This window comes from Mus pahari, chromosome 6 (genome assembly GCF_900095145.1).
Source record: "Mus pahari chromosome 6, PAHARI_EIJ_v1.1, whole genome shotgun sequence".
NCBI classification, from domain to species: domain Eukaryota; kingdom Metazoa; phylum Chordata; class Mammalia; order Rodentia; family Muridae; genus Mus; species Mus pahari.
Genome location: NC_034595.1, coordinates 57,317,737 through 57,335,280, shown reverse-complemented (window position 1 = coordinate 57,335,280; position 17,544 = coordinate 57,317,737). Strand labels below are relative to the sequence as shown.

At 52.8% G+C, this 17,544-nt stretch overlaps 1 protein-coding gene across 1 annotated transcript; it reads left to right on the top strand.

Moving 5' to 3' along the window:
- The first annotated feature begins 2,118 nt into the window (after positions 1 to 2,118).
- Positions 2,119 to 11,229, top strand: Tmem61 (transmembrane protein 61). The gene is made up of 3 exons (XM_029539459.1): positions 2,119 to 2,825; positions 5,760 to 6,110; positions 10,792 to 11,229. The coding sequence occupies exons 2-3, from the start codon at positions 5,926 to 5,928 to the stop codon at positions 11,018 to 11,020; spliced, it is 414 nt and encodes a 137-aa protein (XP_029395319.1). The 5' UTR covers positions 2,119 to 2,825; positions 5,760 to 5,925; the 3' UTR covers positions 11,021 to 11,229.
- The last annotated feature ends 6,315 nt before the right edge of the window (positions 11,230 to 17,544 follow it).

Genomic DNA, 17,544 nt, shown 5'->3' with positions numbered 1-17,544 from the left:
AAAACCCACTTTATTATTTTTTGTTTGTTTGTTTTTTTGTTTTTTCGAGACAGGGTTTCTCTGTATAGCCCTGGCTATCCTGGAACTCACTCTGTAGACCAGGCTGGCCTTGAACTCAAAAAATCCACCTGTCTTTGCCTCCCAAGTGCTGGGATTAAAGGCATGTGCCACCACTGCCCATCGGGAAAATGCTTTTTGGCAACAGAAAAAGCATCATCTTTTAATTTGAAATGATAAACATACTCATATTTCCCATTCTCTTTATATAAATTTAAAATTGGTGTGTATCTATTTATTTTAAAAGATTTACTTATTTATTTTATGTATATGAGTACACTGTAGCTGTCTTCAGACACACCAGAAGAGGGCATCAGATCCCATTACAGATGATTATGAGCCACTATGTAGTTGCTGGGAATTGAACTCAGGACCTCTGGAAGAGCAGTCAGTGCTCTTAACCACTGAGCCATCTTTCCAGCCTGTGTTTATTTTTTAAATTACTAAGGACATTCTTATATTATTATTAAGCAAAAACCTATATAGTACTTTTAAGGGAAAAATGCATCCTCATTTTGAATCTCAGACTGCTTTATTGTGTAGACCGGGCTGGCCCAGAATTTAGAGATCTGCCTATTTGCGTGTCTTGTGTCTGTTGTGTCTTAGTTCAGATGCTATACTGCACCTGTGCGACTCGGCTGGCATCTGCCCTCAGCTCAGAGCTGAGCTTTAGCAACAGCATCTAACGCCTGGGAAGATCTCAGCCTGGCTGGTGTTAAAGCCTGCTATTTATCTCACAGGCTCCTGGAGGGCCATTCAGTTCAGAGTGGGGGCACAGCTATGTCTTAACTCATGCTATGAACCCCTGGAATCATGCACCCCAGACCAGCATGCATTGCAATCCTTGTCCTGAACCTAGCCCAGTTTGCGGGGAAGACCCAACATTGCTAAGGAACCATTTCTCCTAGCCTTCCTAGTCTTAAAGGGACAGCTTGAGGTTTTCATCTGGGATCTGAACTCAGGTTTGTTCAAAGAGGATGTGCAGGTGTGCTCTGGCCCACAGTCCTCAGCAGCACCCCCCAGGCATTGTAGCTAGCCAAGGCTATATCAGCTTCTGGAAAGAGCTAGGAAGGAAGACAGAATTGGCCCAGTTTCTTGCATTCCAATTGTACTCAATTCCCTGGAGTCCCTAGGAAAGGGCTGAATCCCAAGCTTCATGGATCTTGGTCCCTGTCCTTAGGGAAGCCTCCACAGGTTAGGGGAGAGTCATGCACTGAGTCACTGTGTAATGCAAGAGTGTATACACACCAGCTTCTCTGGGAGAGGGGAGGTCTCATTGAGCCCCAGTAGCTGCCCTGCGAAGGGGGCTCTGGATCTCCATGTCACAGAGGACATGATCAGACGTGTCTAACCTGCAAATGGCTGGAGACAGGAACCACAACTTCCCAACTCTGGCCTTGATTTTTTCTAACCAGAGACTCAGGCTGGACCGCAACCTTACCATGCCGTGACTCGCCTAGGGATAACAGGCAAGGAGGGAACACACCCTGTGTGGGTGGATACCCACACAGCTGAAATGAAAGGAGCCGACATGACCTCCTATCTCCCACCCACATCTCCGAAGCATAGCACCAAGGGGCTGCTGGCCACCGTTCGTCGCTGGCAGGCTGTCTCCATGGGGTGTGGCAGTCAGAAGTCCCTGTCTGCATACAGCCAGTCAGCTTCCCGGCCTTCTCCAGGCCTGTTTCTGCTGTGAAATGGGGATCTGTGCAGACCACACACAGTGAGGAAGGAAACAGGCAACGCATAAGGGACCTCACCGGAGGGAGGAATTAATGATCAAAGGACTCCGTCACTCTGAGTGGACTCTTTTCTTCAGTCACACGTTGTCTGTGACTTGGTCTGAGCTTAGCATATACTTTTCCTTCTGTGGAATGCTGTGGCCCATTGCTCCTCCCATAGACATGGGACACAGAACTGAGCTAACCCTTCTCCTGGGCCCCCGGAACTACCTGTTCACAAAAATAGCAGGCATTTACTCTAAGTGACTTAACACATCCGGTGATGCAGGAGGAGGGGCTTCAGGGATGTCACTACTCCACCTCCTGGCCCCTCTCTCTCAGAAGGCAGTGTCTTCAGGGAAGGAGCACTCCAAGCTGGTCCTCTGACTGATAATGCTGTCCTGGAATGTGGTGAGAGTAAGGGAGGGTGGGGGAGCTGCTCTCTGACCGGTGATAAAGCCTTTCTTGTCAACGTAGGGTGCCGGAAACGATTGGATGAGTAGCTTTCCCTTTCTGAGCCTCAGTTTCTCTTTCCTGTGGAACAGATGTGAGAGGGTCCTGGCTTAGGCCTCCCATGGTTCACCTCGCCTGGATGTCTGTGGGAAAGGAGTTGCCAGGCCCAAGTTCCATCTGCACAATTTCCCCCTCTCTGGGAAATTGCATCCCCCCCCTCAGTAGACTATCCCTTTAAGGTTGGGCGGGGCCTGCTGGACACTGGCCCATGAGGAAGCACTGAAGCGGGCCACCAGAGTCCTTGAGGTAGTTAGTGGCTATCCAAGGACTAGGAGACCGTGGGTGGGTGGCTTCCCAGTGGGATCCCCAGCTGCTGGGCGGGGTGACAAGGAGGGGAGGAACAACCTCACTGAGCCCTGAGCTCAACCTTACTGTGGATGAAAGCAGGGACCTCAAGGAGCCCGGGAAGTGCTAAGGGTACAGCTGTGGAAAGCTACCAGAACCTCTCCAGATGGTCGCGTCTGCAGAGCTCAGCCACCAGGCCTTCTAGTGTGCTGGGTTCTCTCCCAGTCCAGCCTGATGGCTGCATGCCAGGTGGGTGCGAGCATCCTGTCTCCCTCTCTTGTGAACACCCCAACTTCTGCTAAGGGTGTGGCCCTTCCTCTAACCTGGACCAGGCAGAACTGACCCTGAGCCCTACTCCGGCTGTCTAACCCCACTGCACACAGTCTGGTGCCGGTTTCTCTGCAGTTCACGGGGGTGTCGCTTCAGACAGTTACTTCTTTACAGAAACAAGTGTCTAGGGTGATCTTCTCATGTCATGGTGGGACAGGAGCAGGATCATTGAAAGGCTCTTCCATTCTCTGTCGGTCTGGGTGCAAGGGCAGCCCCCTTCTTCCTCTGCTAATAGCAAGAGGGTTTTCTTCTCTCTGATTTGAACTGAACCCTTGGCAGTAGACAGCTGGGGCAAGAGAGTAGGTACTTTCCTGGTCCGACTCCCTCCCTCTTGTGGTACGGGGTGCATTTAAGCATTGAGACACTAGATACTTGGTAGTGTCTGAGTAGGGCTTGCCCATGAATCCAGGTCTCCGCCTGAGGTTGAAGCACAGGTTGTTATCCCGTGAAGCAAGAAGGAGGGCACCTTGTCTGGGAGAGCAGGCTGGAAGATACGGATTCATGGGGTGGTGTATTAGTTAGGGTTTTACTGCTGTGAACAGACACCATGACCAAGGCAAGTCTTATAAAGGACAACATTTAATTGGGGCTAGCTTACAGGTTCAGAGGTTCAGTCCATTATCATCAAGGCAGGAGCATGGCAGTCCATCCAGGAAGGCATGGTGCAGGAGGAGCTGAGAGTTCTACATCTTCATCCAAAGGCTGCTACTGGAAGACTGACTTCCAGGCAACTGGGGTGAGAGTCTTAAGCCCACACCCACAGTGACACACCTACTCCAACCAGGTCACACCTATTCCAACCAGGCCACACCTCCAGATGGTGCCACTCCCTGGTCCAAGAATATACAAACCATTACAGGTGGTCTCAACTGAAGGCACCTAAAACTGTTTATACAGAGACTCAGCTGTGCACGTACAAAGGTTACGTTAGATCCACATCTAAATCTCTCCCTAACCAGGGTCCCTGGGGCATCACTGTGGTGGGCATCAAGAATACACCTGTAAAGTACTTGGTACGGACCCAGCTGAACAAAGGCCCTGCACACCATGTATGCAGACCAAAGGAGGACTGGGTAGAAAACGGCTCCATGGCCTCCTGCTTGTCTCTGGGGATTCCTCCTGGTGTGTATTTTGCCACTTCATTCCCTTCATGATGAGAAAATTTCCCCTTCCTGGAAAACAGAAAACATCACAGGTGTCTTCAAGCCCGTGTGTCCGGGTGTGAGCTCCGTAGATACGTAGATCCCCACTATACTCAGCTTTGGACAGAAGGACCTTCCCTAGCTTGGGCTGTGTCTCCTCAGTTGTAGAATGGCCATTCCTCTGCGCCACCCAGCTGCCTTGGTTATAGGAGTCAAAGACGTTGACGGTGGAGGGCCCGTCACCTTGTCTACGGACCCAGGGTTTCCTCTGCTGCCTCCTTTGGTGCGTTTTCCAAGTGGTTACTCCAGCCATGTTTGGAATGTGTCTGTCACCTTCCATGGCCTTGCCTTGATTGGAGGCAACATTCCCAAATGCTAATTCCCAACAAAGAGCTGCAGGCCATAGCATTTCTATAGGCAGCTGGTGATTTAGAAATTCAGGGAACTCTGGCTTAGAGGACAAGCCAAGGGCTGGACAGCCTTAAGAGGCGTGTGGTGTACTCCTAGAAGGCCCGGGAGTCTTCAGAAGTTTCCCAAGCAAGGGATAAGCTGAGCTTTGCAGGAAGGTAATGGGAAGACACCACACAGAAGGCTCATTGGAGCAGAGGCTTAGAGGACCAGTGCCAGTCTCCTCTGGTCTGAGGGATCTAGAGGCTTGCTGCCTGCAGCTTCCCCGTGCAATGATTTTCCTTTTCCTGGGATTCATATGAGTTCAAAAGAGCGGAACACATGTGCGCTCCCCTTCTAACAAGCAGTCATGCTGAGGCCAACTTAAGATAAATCTTAAAAATGTGTGGGTATGCCAGGCAGTAGGTACATACCTTTAATCTCAGACTAGGAAGGCAGATCTCTGTGAGTTCACGACCAGCCTGGTCTACAGAGTGAGTTCCTGGACAGCCAGGGCCACAGAGAAACAGAGAAACCCTGTCTCCAAAAAAAAAAAAAAAAAAAAAAATGTGTGTGGGTATTCTGCCTTCATGCCTATCTGTGCACTTTGTGCATGCAGTACTCATGGAGGCCAGAAGAGGGCATCAGATCCCATGTCTGTCACCATGTGGGTTCTAGGAACTGAACCCAGGTCCTTTAAAGAACATCTAGTGCTCTCAACTACTGAGCCATCTCTCCAGCCCTGAACTCGATTTTTTATTGTGTTTATATTACTCTGTCTACCGGTCATGAGATAGTTCAAGCACTGTTTTGTTACGGTTAGGACCGTTGGCTCTTCCAGTGCTGTGACTGTGGTAAACCGGGCTGTGTGCAGACCCTGGAGACGTCCTGCCGTATGGCACCACGTTCAACTTCACATTCCGGGGGCTATCTGCTCCCCGGACCCCTATAGCTTTGGTTATATGGGGACAAGAGCTGGACCCCATGAGGCGATGACTAGTGGAGGAGAGGCAAGCCACACCCAGCAAGGCCTGGACTCTTCCCCAAACTGTCCCCATAGGAACCATTTACCTATCAGGCCAAGGCCCCCGAGGCCTCTTTAAAGCCCAGAATGAATGCGGCATATTTATTATTACATTATTAAGCTCCTACTGCATCTCAGGCGTGGTGCTAGGAACCCGAACCGGCTTCTCTGTGTCCATCAAAGTAGGCCTGTGTGCATGGGTGTCACCTCTGCAGGTAAGGTGACAGAAGAAGACTTCTCTCAGGTCTTGGTACATTTTGTTAGACCACTTCTTCAGACGCTCTCTCTTCCTGTGTGCAGACAGGCGGCAGAGGCCGGGCGGCCTCTGCTGTGCGTTACTGCATGACGGTTGGTTGGCGCGGTGGTCCTGGTGGTTGGGACACTCTGCTTTGCATCATGGAGCGTAGGTAATGCTGCTGTCCAGCCTGGCTCACTGCCCGCCACCGTGAAACAGCCATCACCCGAGATGCCCCCGACTTGGCTCAAGGCTGTCATCTTCCTCTGCGGCAGCATGGGTGGTCTGCTTGTGTTCTTTGGCCTGCTTTGGTCCATCCAGAAAAGGACAAAGAAGTCAAGCCAGGGGGACTTCTACCGACTCTCCAGAGACCTGTACCGCCTTGCTGTGGAGTGTCCTGTGAAGGAGACCTATAGGTCAGTGTGGGGGGGCAAGGTGGGGACTTTGGGTGATCCATCACAGCCACACTAGCCAGTGTTTGTTCAGCAAATTCTCATGAGATTCCTCCACTGGACAAGGCCTTGACCTGTACCCCTAGGATGTGGGAACAGACAGGACAGAGACAAGTGACAAACCAGAGTAGAGTCCAGACGTTGTCCTACAGAGATGGGGAGAAATCTGGGAAGCCTTGCAGGAGGAGGCAGCAGCCAAGCTCACCAGAGAAGCACAGGGGCCGAGAACCCAGCATAGGAAGGTTCCCTGAGAAACAAGAGGGCACGGCCAGGGCCAGGTCCTGGCCTGAGTGCCTTTTCCATGTCCCTAGTGCTGTGACCAGGACTTCTCTGTTTGTGGAAGAGGAAGCCAGGTACAGAGACCTTAAATAACTTGCCCAAGGATACCCAGCTGTATGTCAGAACTGGGACCTAAATTCCAGCCACTTTGCTGGGAACCAGTGCTCTCCATAGTTCCTTGACTCAGGAGAGACCAGGGACAATGAAGGAGTTGATATGAGGGAGGAGCTCACAGTAGGCGGGCCAGCACACAGTGGGAGTGTTGGAAGTGACACCTTCTCCTGACCTACAAAGGTGGGTGTAGGTGGGGTGAGGTGGGGGGTTGGGTGGGCATGGGGAGGGGGTTGGGTGAAGATAGAAAGAAACGATTGGATCAAAGCAGTTCTCAGCCTGTTTTTCCATTGCTGTGATTCCCCAGCCTTTGAACATGAAATGTGTGATCCTCCTGTCCCAAGGGCTGGGATTACAGGCATGCGCCTCCATGACCAGCTTTTCAGCACATCATCTTGTAATCTGATCCCCATAGATGTGCTGTGGTCTGTGTATGTTGTATGTGTACATTTGTGTTTCATGTCTGGGGACCAATCTTGCCCTGTAAGGAGTCTGGTCATGCATATTGTCACCGAGTACTCATTTATTCTACAAAGCACCCCTTGGATCCGGAGCCTGCATGCGTTCTCTGCCCTCTGCCTGCTTGTTCCTTTATGCTACTGGGAGCCACCATTGCTGTCTGTAGGAGGCTTTTTCTGTCACATGCAGCTCACATGGGTGAGTCTGTGGTCTGCAAGACTGTGTGACCTCTGCACTTCTGCTCCATGAGGAGCTAACTTGTGCTCCTTGGAACTGGTGGGGGGTCTACCTGGATGTTTTTCTTTCCTTTGCTGGTAGACAGTGTCTTCTGGAGTGTCTTGCTATCATAGCTCTTTGAGACCAGACACAACATTCAACAGATAGTCCATATAACCAGACTTCAAGTGGGATGTGATAGGACACACCTACAATCCAGCTGAGATAGAATGAGTGAGTTCCAGGCCAGCCTGAGCTACAGAGCTGAACCTTGTAAGGTTTTAAGAGACCATCATTTGTATCCAGCCAAACTTTGCTCTTCTCACGAGAAACTTGCCTCACAGAGAATGACCTACCCGCACAGAATACGAGCTGGACTCTGACAGCCAGGCCAGCCTGTCCTCTTGCCCTGCCTAGTCTGACCTGAGTGCAGAGGTGTTGCTGTTGTCTGTACACACAGCAGTGTTGCCTCAACAGGGCCCAGGCCGCAGCTGCAGGTTAGATGGGCTACTCCATCCTCAGTCATTTAGGCAGGATAGCTAACTCCCCTTGCCAGGAAGCAGGAAGGGGGCTTCCAGCTCTGAGACCCGAGTTTCAGATTCAGAAACTGGTGTGACTGGGTACAGAGGAAGCCATCTGTGTCTGAACTTTCCTGTCCCCATGGGAGGCACCTCATAGTCTAAGATTACCTGGTTGGAGCTAGAAGCAGGCTTTTCATCTTGGCTGTGTTGGCTTGGGCATTCCTTTCTCCACAGCAAGCCTTACTTAGATCCCCCATTTACTCTTTCTTGCCTCTAACACAGGGACAAGACAATAAGATCCCATCTTAGGAGCTAACCTGGCAACCCACCATCAGCCCTGGAGGAGGTGGCAGGGGCAGAGACCCCCGTATCTTTCAGTGAACACAGCAGACAGTGATGGGCCTGCTCTGAAGGCCAACTTTCTGCCAGAAGTGGAGTGTCTACAAATGTCCCTAGATTTCCCGAGGCACACCTGATGCCTCACCCATCGGTTGTGGCAGGAGGAAGGGCAGGCCTTCTGTATCAGCTACTCACTGCTGGGACAAAATACCTGAAAAAAAAATCCTGAGGAGGGGTTTATTTGGGCTCATGGTTTGAGGGTACACCCCAACATGGTGGGGAGGGGTGGTGGCAGCTGGTCCTGTCCTGTCCGCAGTCTGGAAGCAGAGAGACGAATGGGGCTCGGCTCACTTGGTTCTTCCCATTCAGTGCAGGACCTCAACACGGGGGATGCTCCACCAACGGTGTGGGACGATGCACCCACACACATCCCCCGAGCTTTGTCTCCTAGGTAACTAGATCTCGCCAACGCTGAAGATCAACCATCCTCCCTCTCTCTCTAGCGTGCTGCTGGGCTCCTGAGAGATGACTGTGGTGGGTGTGCATTGCACGCGGCCTGCACCCTTAGCTTCCCCTGCTCTTCCTCATCGCAGTCTTGGTCTTGAACAGGCTTGAGCCTGGGCTGCTCACAGGGAGGATGGAGGGATTAGACCTGTTTTACAGACGGGTAAAGTGTGGGGTAAGCAGGAGCTCTTCCGTTAGAGAGGCGGACTGCACACTCAGCTGACGTGCTCTCCACTCATCCCTCTGTGAGGTGGGTGGGGCTTCCTCCTGCTCTACTGGGTTTGCTCTCTCAACAGAAAGCCACTGGGGTCAGCATGGAGCCTGTCTCCTGCCCTAACAAGGCCATCTTGATCTCTGTGCGTGACCACGCCCCATCCACAGAGCTCTGTGCTGAGAGTGTGCTAGGAGCCTCCCATACACTAAGACAGGACCTCGCAAAGGCCCAAGTTCCCTGTATTCTTGTAACTTAACCTTGGAGACTTAGGTTTGATGAGCTACTGAGGTGACAGGCACTGGTTTCAGGGTTGCTGTGCACCTGCCCTCTAAGCAAACTTCCTGTTGTGGGCTGAGCTTCCTGTGGTTCCTGAGCCCTAGCCTGCTGGATGGCACACACTGGGATCTGTGCATCTGAGCCCTTATGGGCTTCTCCACAGGATTACTGCCTCTCCCCATCCCAGGTCCCCAAGCTGGTTGCCACCCTCACAGCAGGCCACCAGGAGGCAGGCTCACCCTCCTGGTCTCAGAGCAGCTCTGCGGGGCCCTGGATTCGGACAAAGCGTGGATGGAAAGTGCAGACCCAGCACCAGTTCAGATAATCTGGGGAGGGCCTGGCATGTCTGGGAAGTGGACACAAAGGGAGAGGAGGTTTCTGGGAACTCTGTGGCCCACATTCATCTCTGGGCTGTTAACTCCTTTTCTGTGTTTCCTCTCCTGCATCTGTGATGTATATAGCCAGTTTTATCCCCACTTCACAGATGAGGAAAAAGAAATCCAGAGAATGTGAAAACCGGCCCCAGATACACAGCAATACAATGCAGCGTGCTGCTCGCAGAAACATAGCCTCTCTGCAAGCTTGCCTGCTTTTCTTTCTTTCTGATTTGCCGAGACGGGGTCTTACTAGGCAGCCCTAGCTGGCCTTGAACTTGCTATGTAGCCCAAACTGGCTTCAAACCCAAATCCTGCTGCCTCTGACTCTAGCATCTGAGACAGCATGCATGCATCATTGGGCTTGGCAGGAGCATTGCCCTCCCTTGCAAAGCCTGCTGGGAGCTCAGAGGAAGGTGAGCACTGGTTGGTACTCGGCTGGTCCTGTACCCTGGCAGGTCCTCAGCCCTCTCCTTCCATCCACGCTTAATTCAAATCCAGGGCCTGCAGAGCTTCTCTGAGACCAGGAGGGTGAGCCTGCCTCCTGGTGGCCGGCAGTGAGGGTGGCAGCCATCTCGGAGACCTGGGATGGGGAAAAGCACTGACCCTGTGGAGAGGGTCCACAGGGGCTCAGATGCAGGACATCTGTCCCTGGAATGCAGCCTGCAAAGCCTGGTCAGGGTGGTGGTGGTGGGGGGACTCTGAGGATCCAGGTTTTGCCTCTATCCCTTTGAGGTGGTTCCGTTGTTTAGGTGTGAAGGGTGGGCTGGAGAGTCAGGGGTGGGCAGCAGTGCAGCGTGTAAGACTGATGTGGTAAGTAGTGAGCGCTCTCCCCCTGGAGGCATGCAAGGATAAGTGATTACCCGATAAACTTACCATGTATCCAGCCTGGGCAGGTAAATGGAGGCCTCACATTCTGCCCTGAACATCACAACTATAACTTTACAGATGACATTTCGGTCATCTGGGAGCCTTTAAGTCCATGGACTGACACTCAGTCTCGCGACAACTCCCCCCTCCCAGAAGCATCTGCTCTCAGTTTTCAGACGTTGTAGTCAAGCACGGAGTGTCAGCACAGTGACATCAAAGAGCAGTGTGGGGACTCCGTGGACAACAAGAAGTGGGGACATGCCAGAAGATGTCCCAGGGGAGTTTCAAAGTGGGGAGTGGTGGCAGCAAGAAGTGCGGGGAAGATCACAGAGGTGGAGGAGTATGGGGAGGAGTATGGGCAGGAGGGAGAGCTGATGTTGGCAGCTGCCCCAGCAAGCTTCATAAGGAGATTCCCCTGTCCCCCTGGCACGTAGGAGAGTTTTGAGTTGGTCCTGCTAACAGCCTCTTTCCTGTTCCCACAGGCCTCCCAAGGAGGCTGCCATTCCCACTTATGAGGAGACCATGTACTACCCACTGGCTGAGGGTCCCCTGCAATTTCCTGTGCAGCCTGAAGAAGACCTCCAATGCCACACCCCAGAGGGTGCCCAGCTGGGGTCGACATCCTTCTCACCCCCGCCCAGCTACAAGAGCATCCTCCTCGCTCAGGGGCCTGTTTCTGGATCAAGTGCCGCAGGCTCCAGCCCTGGTTGAGCTCAGGCTGCAGGAGAGTTACAGGTCTCCAGCAAGGCTGTGAAACTGGCCCCTAACCAGTGAGCTTTGCTTGCTTGGGCCTCCACCAGGACTGGGTTCACAGCAGGCACTCAACAAGAGGTCTACTGCTGGGGCTGTTTATGCATCCGTTGCTGTGTGAGCATGAGTTGGCTTTAAATAAACCCCACTTTATTATGTCTCACATTTTATGCATGGCTGGTTCCTATGGTTCTTCCCATGAAGTACTGGGGGAGTCATCCATGTGCCAACTGGAACAGAACCTCTAAGCTGGTGTGCTGGGATCAGCAGTTGACATCTGGGAGAGCACGTGTGGCGAACACAGGGCCAGAACACAGGGCAGATGTAGTCCAAGATTACACAGACTCTGATCTCAGCCCCTTGAGTCTAGGCCCCATCCTGTACCGCTTCAGTTTCCTCATTCATAAGTTGAAATAGGCACTTAAAAAAAGATTTATTTATTTAAAGTATGTGAGTACACTGTCTAACACTCAGACATGCCAAAAGAGGGCATGGGATCCCATTACAGATGGTTGTGAGCCATCATACAGTTGCTGGGAATTGAACTCAGGACCTCAGGAAGAGTCAGTACTCTTAACCACTGAGCCACCTCTCACTCCCCACCCCCCAGGATAAGCACTTTATAGCAGTGCCTGCCCCTGCCTTAGAGAGCAGAGTAGTGGAGCCATGGGATGACAGCAGTGTGTGCTGAGCAGCTGAATGCAGGGGCACAGCCCTGGACTAGAGGCTGCAAGTCTCAGAGTTGGTGGAGGGAAGTCTCCCCTACTAGGTGCCTGCCTGCCTGCCCAGCATCCGATGACAGGGACCTCACTAGCTCTCCAGATGTGGCACTAACAGCAACTTTTTCTCCAGCTGCGTTCTGCCCTCGAGGTCTCTATCCATTCCACCACGCCTCCAATTGGTCCAGTTCTGAACATTCCTAGCTGCTAATTCCTAACCCTTGCCCTCCACACTCCCCACCCCTCACCCCCATCAATGTGAGCTACAGATCACAAACTGACAAATAAGATTCTTTTAGATCAGGCTGTGTTGCTCATGCTGAAATGTAAGGGACATAGCATCAGAGTGAGGAAGAGACATGTAGTCCAGTGTCACTCCCCTGAACCCCCACCCCTACTCCTGGTACGCCGCACCTCCCCCCTCCCCCCTCCCGGCACCCTCCCCCCCACCATTACTAGGGACAGTCGGGGAAAGCTTTCTCCAGTGTGTATAGGGCAAAGGCCTAGAAGGAAGCAGGTGGCATGGTCATGTTAGACCAGATTCTCAGTAGGGATACTCTCTGTCAGTGGGACTAAGTGACTGCCCTAGAGCCCCTCAGCAGCAGGGGCTCAAAGGCTGGCTAAGGTGGCAGCCCCAAGGGCCAGCTGGTGCTAGGTCAGGTCTCTGCCTCTGTCACCTCCTCACCCAAAAAACCAAGAAATAGCCTGTGCAAGCTGAGAGCTCAGAGCACAGTCAGGATGCAGGATCCCCGTCCATGCTGGACCACTGTTGGGGGGCTGTATTGTCACTCTGCATGTTTCCTGCTGTCCTCTTGGGCCACTGAAAGTCTCTTAATGTCAAGTCCACTTAGGGCCAGGCCCCCAGTTCACCCCTTACACATCCTGGGCTGGGAAAGGCTACTCTGCTTAGTAACCCCAAACATCTGCCCCTTGTTCTTTGCTCGAAGTCAGACCCCTGGGCCCTGGCACTTCCTATCCTTCAAAAGCTATGGTCCTGCCTCCTCTACTCTCCTGTCATGTCCACCCCCAGGCAGCAAAGGACTCTGGAGAGGCCTTGTCTCCCGATTCTGGTGGTGACTTAGGCTGAGCCTGAATCAGGCCCTCTGCAGTTCCTAAGAGGTTTCCCATGTGAGGTGTTTACCACAGGGCACAGAGTCAATGGGTGGCTGGCGTGAACAGGTTCTGTCTTGGCAGCAGCTGAAGGGCAGGTGGGAGGGCTAGCCGGCCACAGAGGACTTTTCTGCCTCTCTCCACATCTGTTCAGCTGTCTCAGGAGGGGACTGGTGACTTGTTCAAGGTCATCAGCTTGAGTTAAGACTATGGCAGGGTCCTGTCTCCTTCTGAGCGGTCGCTGTAGTGTGGCTGAGAAACCTGTGGAGGAGCCAGACCCAAGGCAGGCTTTCTTTTCCTTCTGCAGCCCTGCGTGGGGCCAGGCTGCTCACTGTCACTGCCCTTCCTGGCTTGATTGCAGGCCATCTACCCACACTTGGGCTCATCTTGATTCACCACCTAGCGCCCAGGTGTCAGGGACCTTAGTGACTCAGGCCTCTCCATCCCTTATCCAGGATCCCTGCAAGTGTGTGTGTCTGGTGACTTCTGCCCCCACCCCCGGCACTGTCCACCTTTAATCTGGTTTTCTAGAAACAAAGTGTGATTTGCCTCCCTTTCTAACTCTACAGAGGCTCCTGCTGGTTTGGGGAAAATGTCACCCGAAAGGTTTCCTGTCCATACGTCCGTCGGTGGCCTCCCTCAGCTCGAGTCCTTACAAGCCAACTCCCCCCCTCCCCACCCCCGTCAAATACCATCTGGCATCTTCCCTGTTCCAGACCCATGGGACACTGAAGTGAATGAAACATGGCCACCCTCCACCCCCAGCCTGACAAGAGACAAAGGAGATAATTTATATAGTCTGATAGACGGTGATTAGTGCTATTGGGACACAACATATTAGGGAAGCTGAGGAAACACCTCAGGGAAGGGCTTCTGCAGTCTAGGGAACGACCAGGGAAGATCCCACTAAAGTTGAAGGCCACAGGCTTGAAGGGGACAGCCATACAGATATCTGGAGGAAGGTCATTCCAGGCAGAAGGAACAGCAGATGCAAAGGCCCTGGGTGTCTGTGCATTTCAGAAACAGCACAGAGACAAAGTGACCTTGGGGTGAGTGACAGCCTGGAGGGATGATGAACAAGCGGTAGAAGAAAATGGCCTGGACTAATAGGGCCACCCCAAGGCTTCTACCCTGAGAAGTCAGGTTCATTCTTGGGTTCTGAGTAGAGATGTGACAAGAGCTGGTGTCTATTTGGGCTAGAAAGGGACTTCAGGGGACAGGGGCAGAAGCAGAGACCAGTGACAAGGAGAGGACGGGACGGCAGAGGGCAGGAGTGACTGGAGTCTTGTTTATGGACGATAGAGATAACAGGATGTGGGGAGAGAGGAGTCAGGGGTGGGGGCCCAGGAAGGGTCTAGAAGATGGCTGACACAGGCAGTGTGTACTGTGGGCTGGCTGGATCATGCAGATGTGTCTGCATCACGGCCGCTGGAGAGGATGCAGCTGAGCACTCAGTCCTTGAAGCTTTGTTGGCCAGTGAGCCTCAGCCCTCAGAGTGCCCTGCATGGCAGGAGCCTAAGCAGAGGCAGTTTCCAGAACCTGGCTAGGATCTGAGCTCTGTTACTGACAGACTCCATCCCTCAGCCTTTCCAGGCTGAGATTTCTGCCTGTGCCAGGTCTGCTCTTTCTAGCCTTGAGTAGCTTGTTGGGCGGCTTACCCCCGGGACCTGCAGTTCCTTCAGGCATGCTCAACTCTTTGAGTTGGAATACAACACTGTCATTCACAAAGTTCACACTGAGAACGGGACAACTGAGTTTTAAAAAGAAGCGTGAAAAAGTCTAGTGTTTTAAGTAAATTTACAATTTGGTGGTAGGCTGCATTCCTAGTTGTTGGCCACAGATTGGGCACGCCTCCGAGAAGACAGCATTTAATGCACCCTCAGCTGGAAGACCACATACTCCTGGACTACTCCTGTGGCTCCTCTTGATACAAGGAAGAAGGTCAGAAGCACAGTGGACTCACTGGGCGAGCAGGAGCTGCCTCTAGCAGATGCCCAACCCCGCTGAATTATTTTTGTCGTTTTCATTAACATAGTTAAAAATCTTTGAGAATTCCCAATGATGTAACAAACAACCCCTCTCACTTCCACCATGCGACCACCTCTTTCCAGTTCACCCAAAGTCAAGCCCTTCTTCTTTCTTCTCTTTTCCTTTCCCCATAAAGTACAGTCCTCAGCTCAACTACTGGGAGTTACTGAGTGGGGCTACCCTATGTGTGATTGATCCACCAGGGATCACATCACCAAAGAAAACAGACTCACCCTCCTTCCGGCAGCCACCAGTTCCCTGGCCAGAGGCCAGACCCAGGCCCACCTTCCCTGCTCCATGCAGGGAGCCTGCCTGGCCAGAGCCAGTGTGGATCCTAAGAGTGCTGTCACAACTGCTACTGGTTCATACGTGCAACTGCCCAGCCTTGGAAAATCTTGTGCCCTTGCCTCCTCCCATGTCATCTACCACCTTTGGATTCCACAATCCCATTGCCCATCCCTGTGCGAAGATTCCTGAGCCCTGGGGGAGGGATGGGAAAAACACAGTCCATCCAGGGCCCAGCACACCACCAGCCCAGGGTCCACTACAAAGAGAAATTGCTCCAACGAAGTCGAGAGACAACCATCTATGGGTACAGGGAATTGCCTTGGCGCCATGCCTACCCAGGAGAACAACAGCACTGGACATTTAATTCTTTTAGAAATATTTTATTAGTCCTTTGAGAATTTCATACAATGTATTTTGAATACATTGACCCTCCTTCCATCCCTTCCCACCTAACCTTGAGAATGTCTCCCCTCTCCTGCCTCAGAGGTCTCGTTTGTGTTGCCCCGGCTCTTCCTGCCCTGGTGGCTATTTAACTCTTAACATAACTCCAGCGCTGACTCATCTTAGACCCTCTTATTCATTGTTGCTACCACAGCACTGGGAGAAGGTACTTTGAGAAAAGGGGCACGGAGAGACTTGGTTATGGCAAAGAGAGAAAAGATTAGCAGAGAGGAGAACCTCAAGCCCTCTCCATAACGGCCAAAGCTAGATTGGTTTGCTTGGGCTTCGAAGCATTTGGGGAGACCTTGGCTGATCTGTCACTGCCCAGGCTCAGTTTCCTTATCTGGGAAGTGGGTGCACAGAGGCAGCACCCAGAGGATGTGACAGCACCGTGCCAGACACACAAGGCCACCAGGGGGCACAAGCAGCTTCTGTGAACGTGACAGAGGTTCATCCCCTCTGTATGCTCCACACTGGCTCTCGGGAGCATATCTAGGTGGCCCTGGGGCTCCTTCTTGGTTTAGGATGGGACCCAGCTAGGTTACTCTGCTCCCATGATCTCTCTGGTCTCTAAGTCTCTTTAAGATGATTCTAATGGCTCCCTTAGAGGTCCCTTGCCAGTCACAACTTCAAATGACTTCCCTCCACTATGTCACCGTACCAAAAGGGGAGGTGGCCTAAGGGCCACTTTGCAATCCACAGGCGACAAAGTTTAAGTCTGTCGGCTATGTTCACCCCAGGGGTGAGGCTGGAGGTGACCAGGGACATGGCACCTGGACAGTTTTCTCAGAGTGGCTGCTCCCAGTTCCTGGGTGACAGGGATGCGAAGGGACCTCGGTGAGCTGGCATGCTGGCAGAGATGTATGAGTGGCAGATGGGGCAGGGGGGACATGCAGGGCCCATTCAGGAAAGCTCTGAATGCAGGGAGTCAGGGAGCTCACTGACGGCCATGCTATTCACGTGCGAGCTCTCCCGCTGCCGTGCTCTGAGTACCTGTGGTGGTTCTGGGTCTCTGCTGTATCAGCAATGGAAGCAAATCTGAGTTTCCCCCATCAGCCACCTCAGAACTAGAAGCCCTTCCCTAGACAGTCATTCTCATGATAAAGATGGGTTTCCAGGTTGGGGACCAGGGACAGGTGAAGTAGATGTCTGTCAGTCAGTCAGCCAGTTGGTTAGTTAATCTGCAGGGGGCACCAGTTCACTTCAGCCCCCATGAGACACACACACAGGGCTGGGCTGTGTGTGTGAAATACAAAGGTGATAGGGGAGAGAGAGCCTAGAGCCAGCTCTGGTTCTGGCTACTGTCTCCCCCTCCCCACCCCTTTATAGAGGAGGACAGTAAGCCAGCTGGTGAGCCTGCACTACACAGCTGCAGACACAGATCCAAGACCATCGTGGGCTTGGCTGCTCGAGCCTGGCCCTGTGTTCACCTATGTTGTGGTTGACTAGGGTCACGCTAGTGAGACACGCGGCCTCTCGGCTCTGGTTCCAGCTGCACTGTTGTTATCTGTGACTTTGGGCAGGCTACCTGTCTATGCCTGCGTCCTCATTGGTGAAACGGGAACACGGCTCCCGTCTCCTTAGTTGAACCGAATGGGGACATATCTGGGATGGTGGCTGTTCAGTAGGCACAGATACTTCTGTTGAGCCTAGATGATCAGGTGTCCTTGAGAAGGTGTTGTTAGGTATCTACGCTGTCAGGCTGTGGGTTCTGAAAGCCACCATGGCCCCACCCACGCCTCCCAGAGGTGGGAGGTGCAAAGCCTGTCAGGCCGCCCCGCTCCACAGTAGGCAAATGAAGTGATGTCAAAGCCATGGCTGGCCCAGCCCCAGTGACGTCCCCCGCCCCCCTCCCCACCTCTGTCTCAAGTTCAGAGCCACAAGCGCCAAACAGCTGGG

Coding starts and splice junctions, on each gene's coding strand:
- Tmem61 (XM_029539459.1), top strand. CDS start 5,926: ATGCCCCCGACTTGGCTCAAGGCTGTCATCTTCCTCTGCGGCAGCATG. Junction 6,111..10,791: donor CCTGTGAAGGAGACCTATAG/GTCAGTGTGGGG, acceptor CTGTTCCCACAG/GCCTCCCAAGGAGGCTGCCA.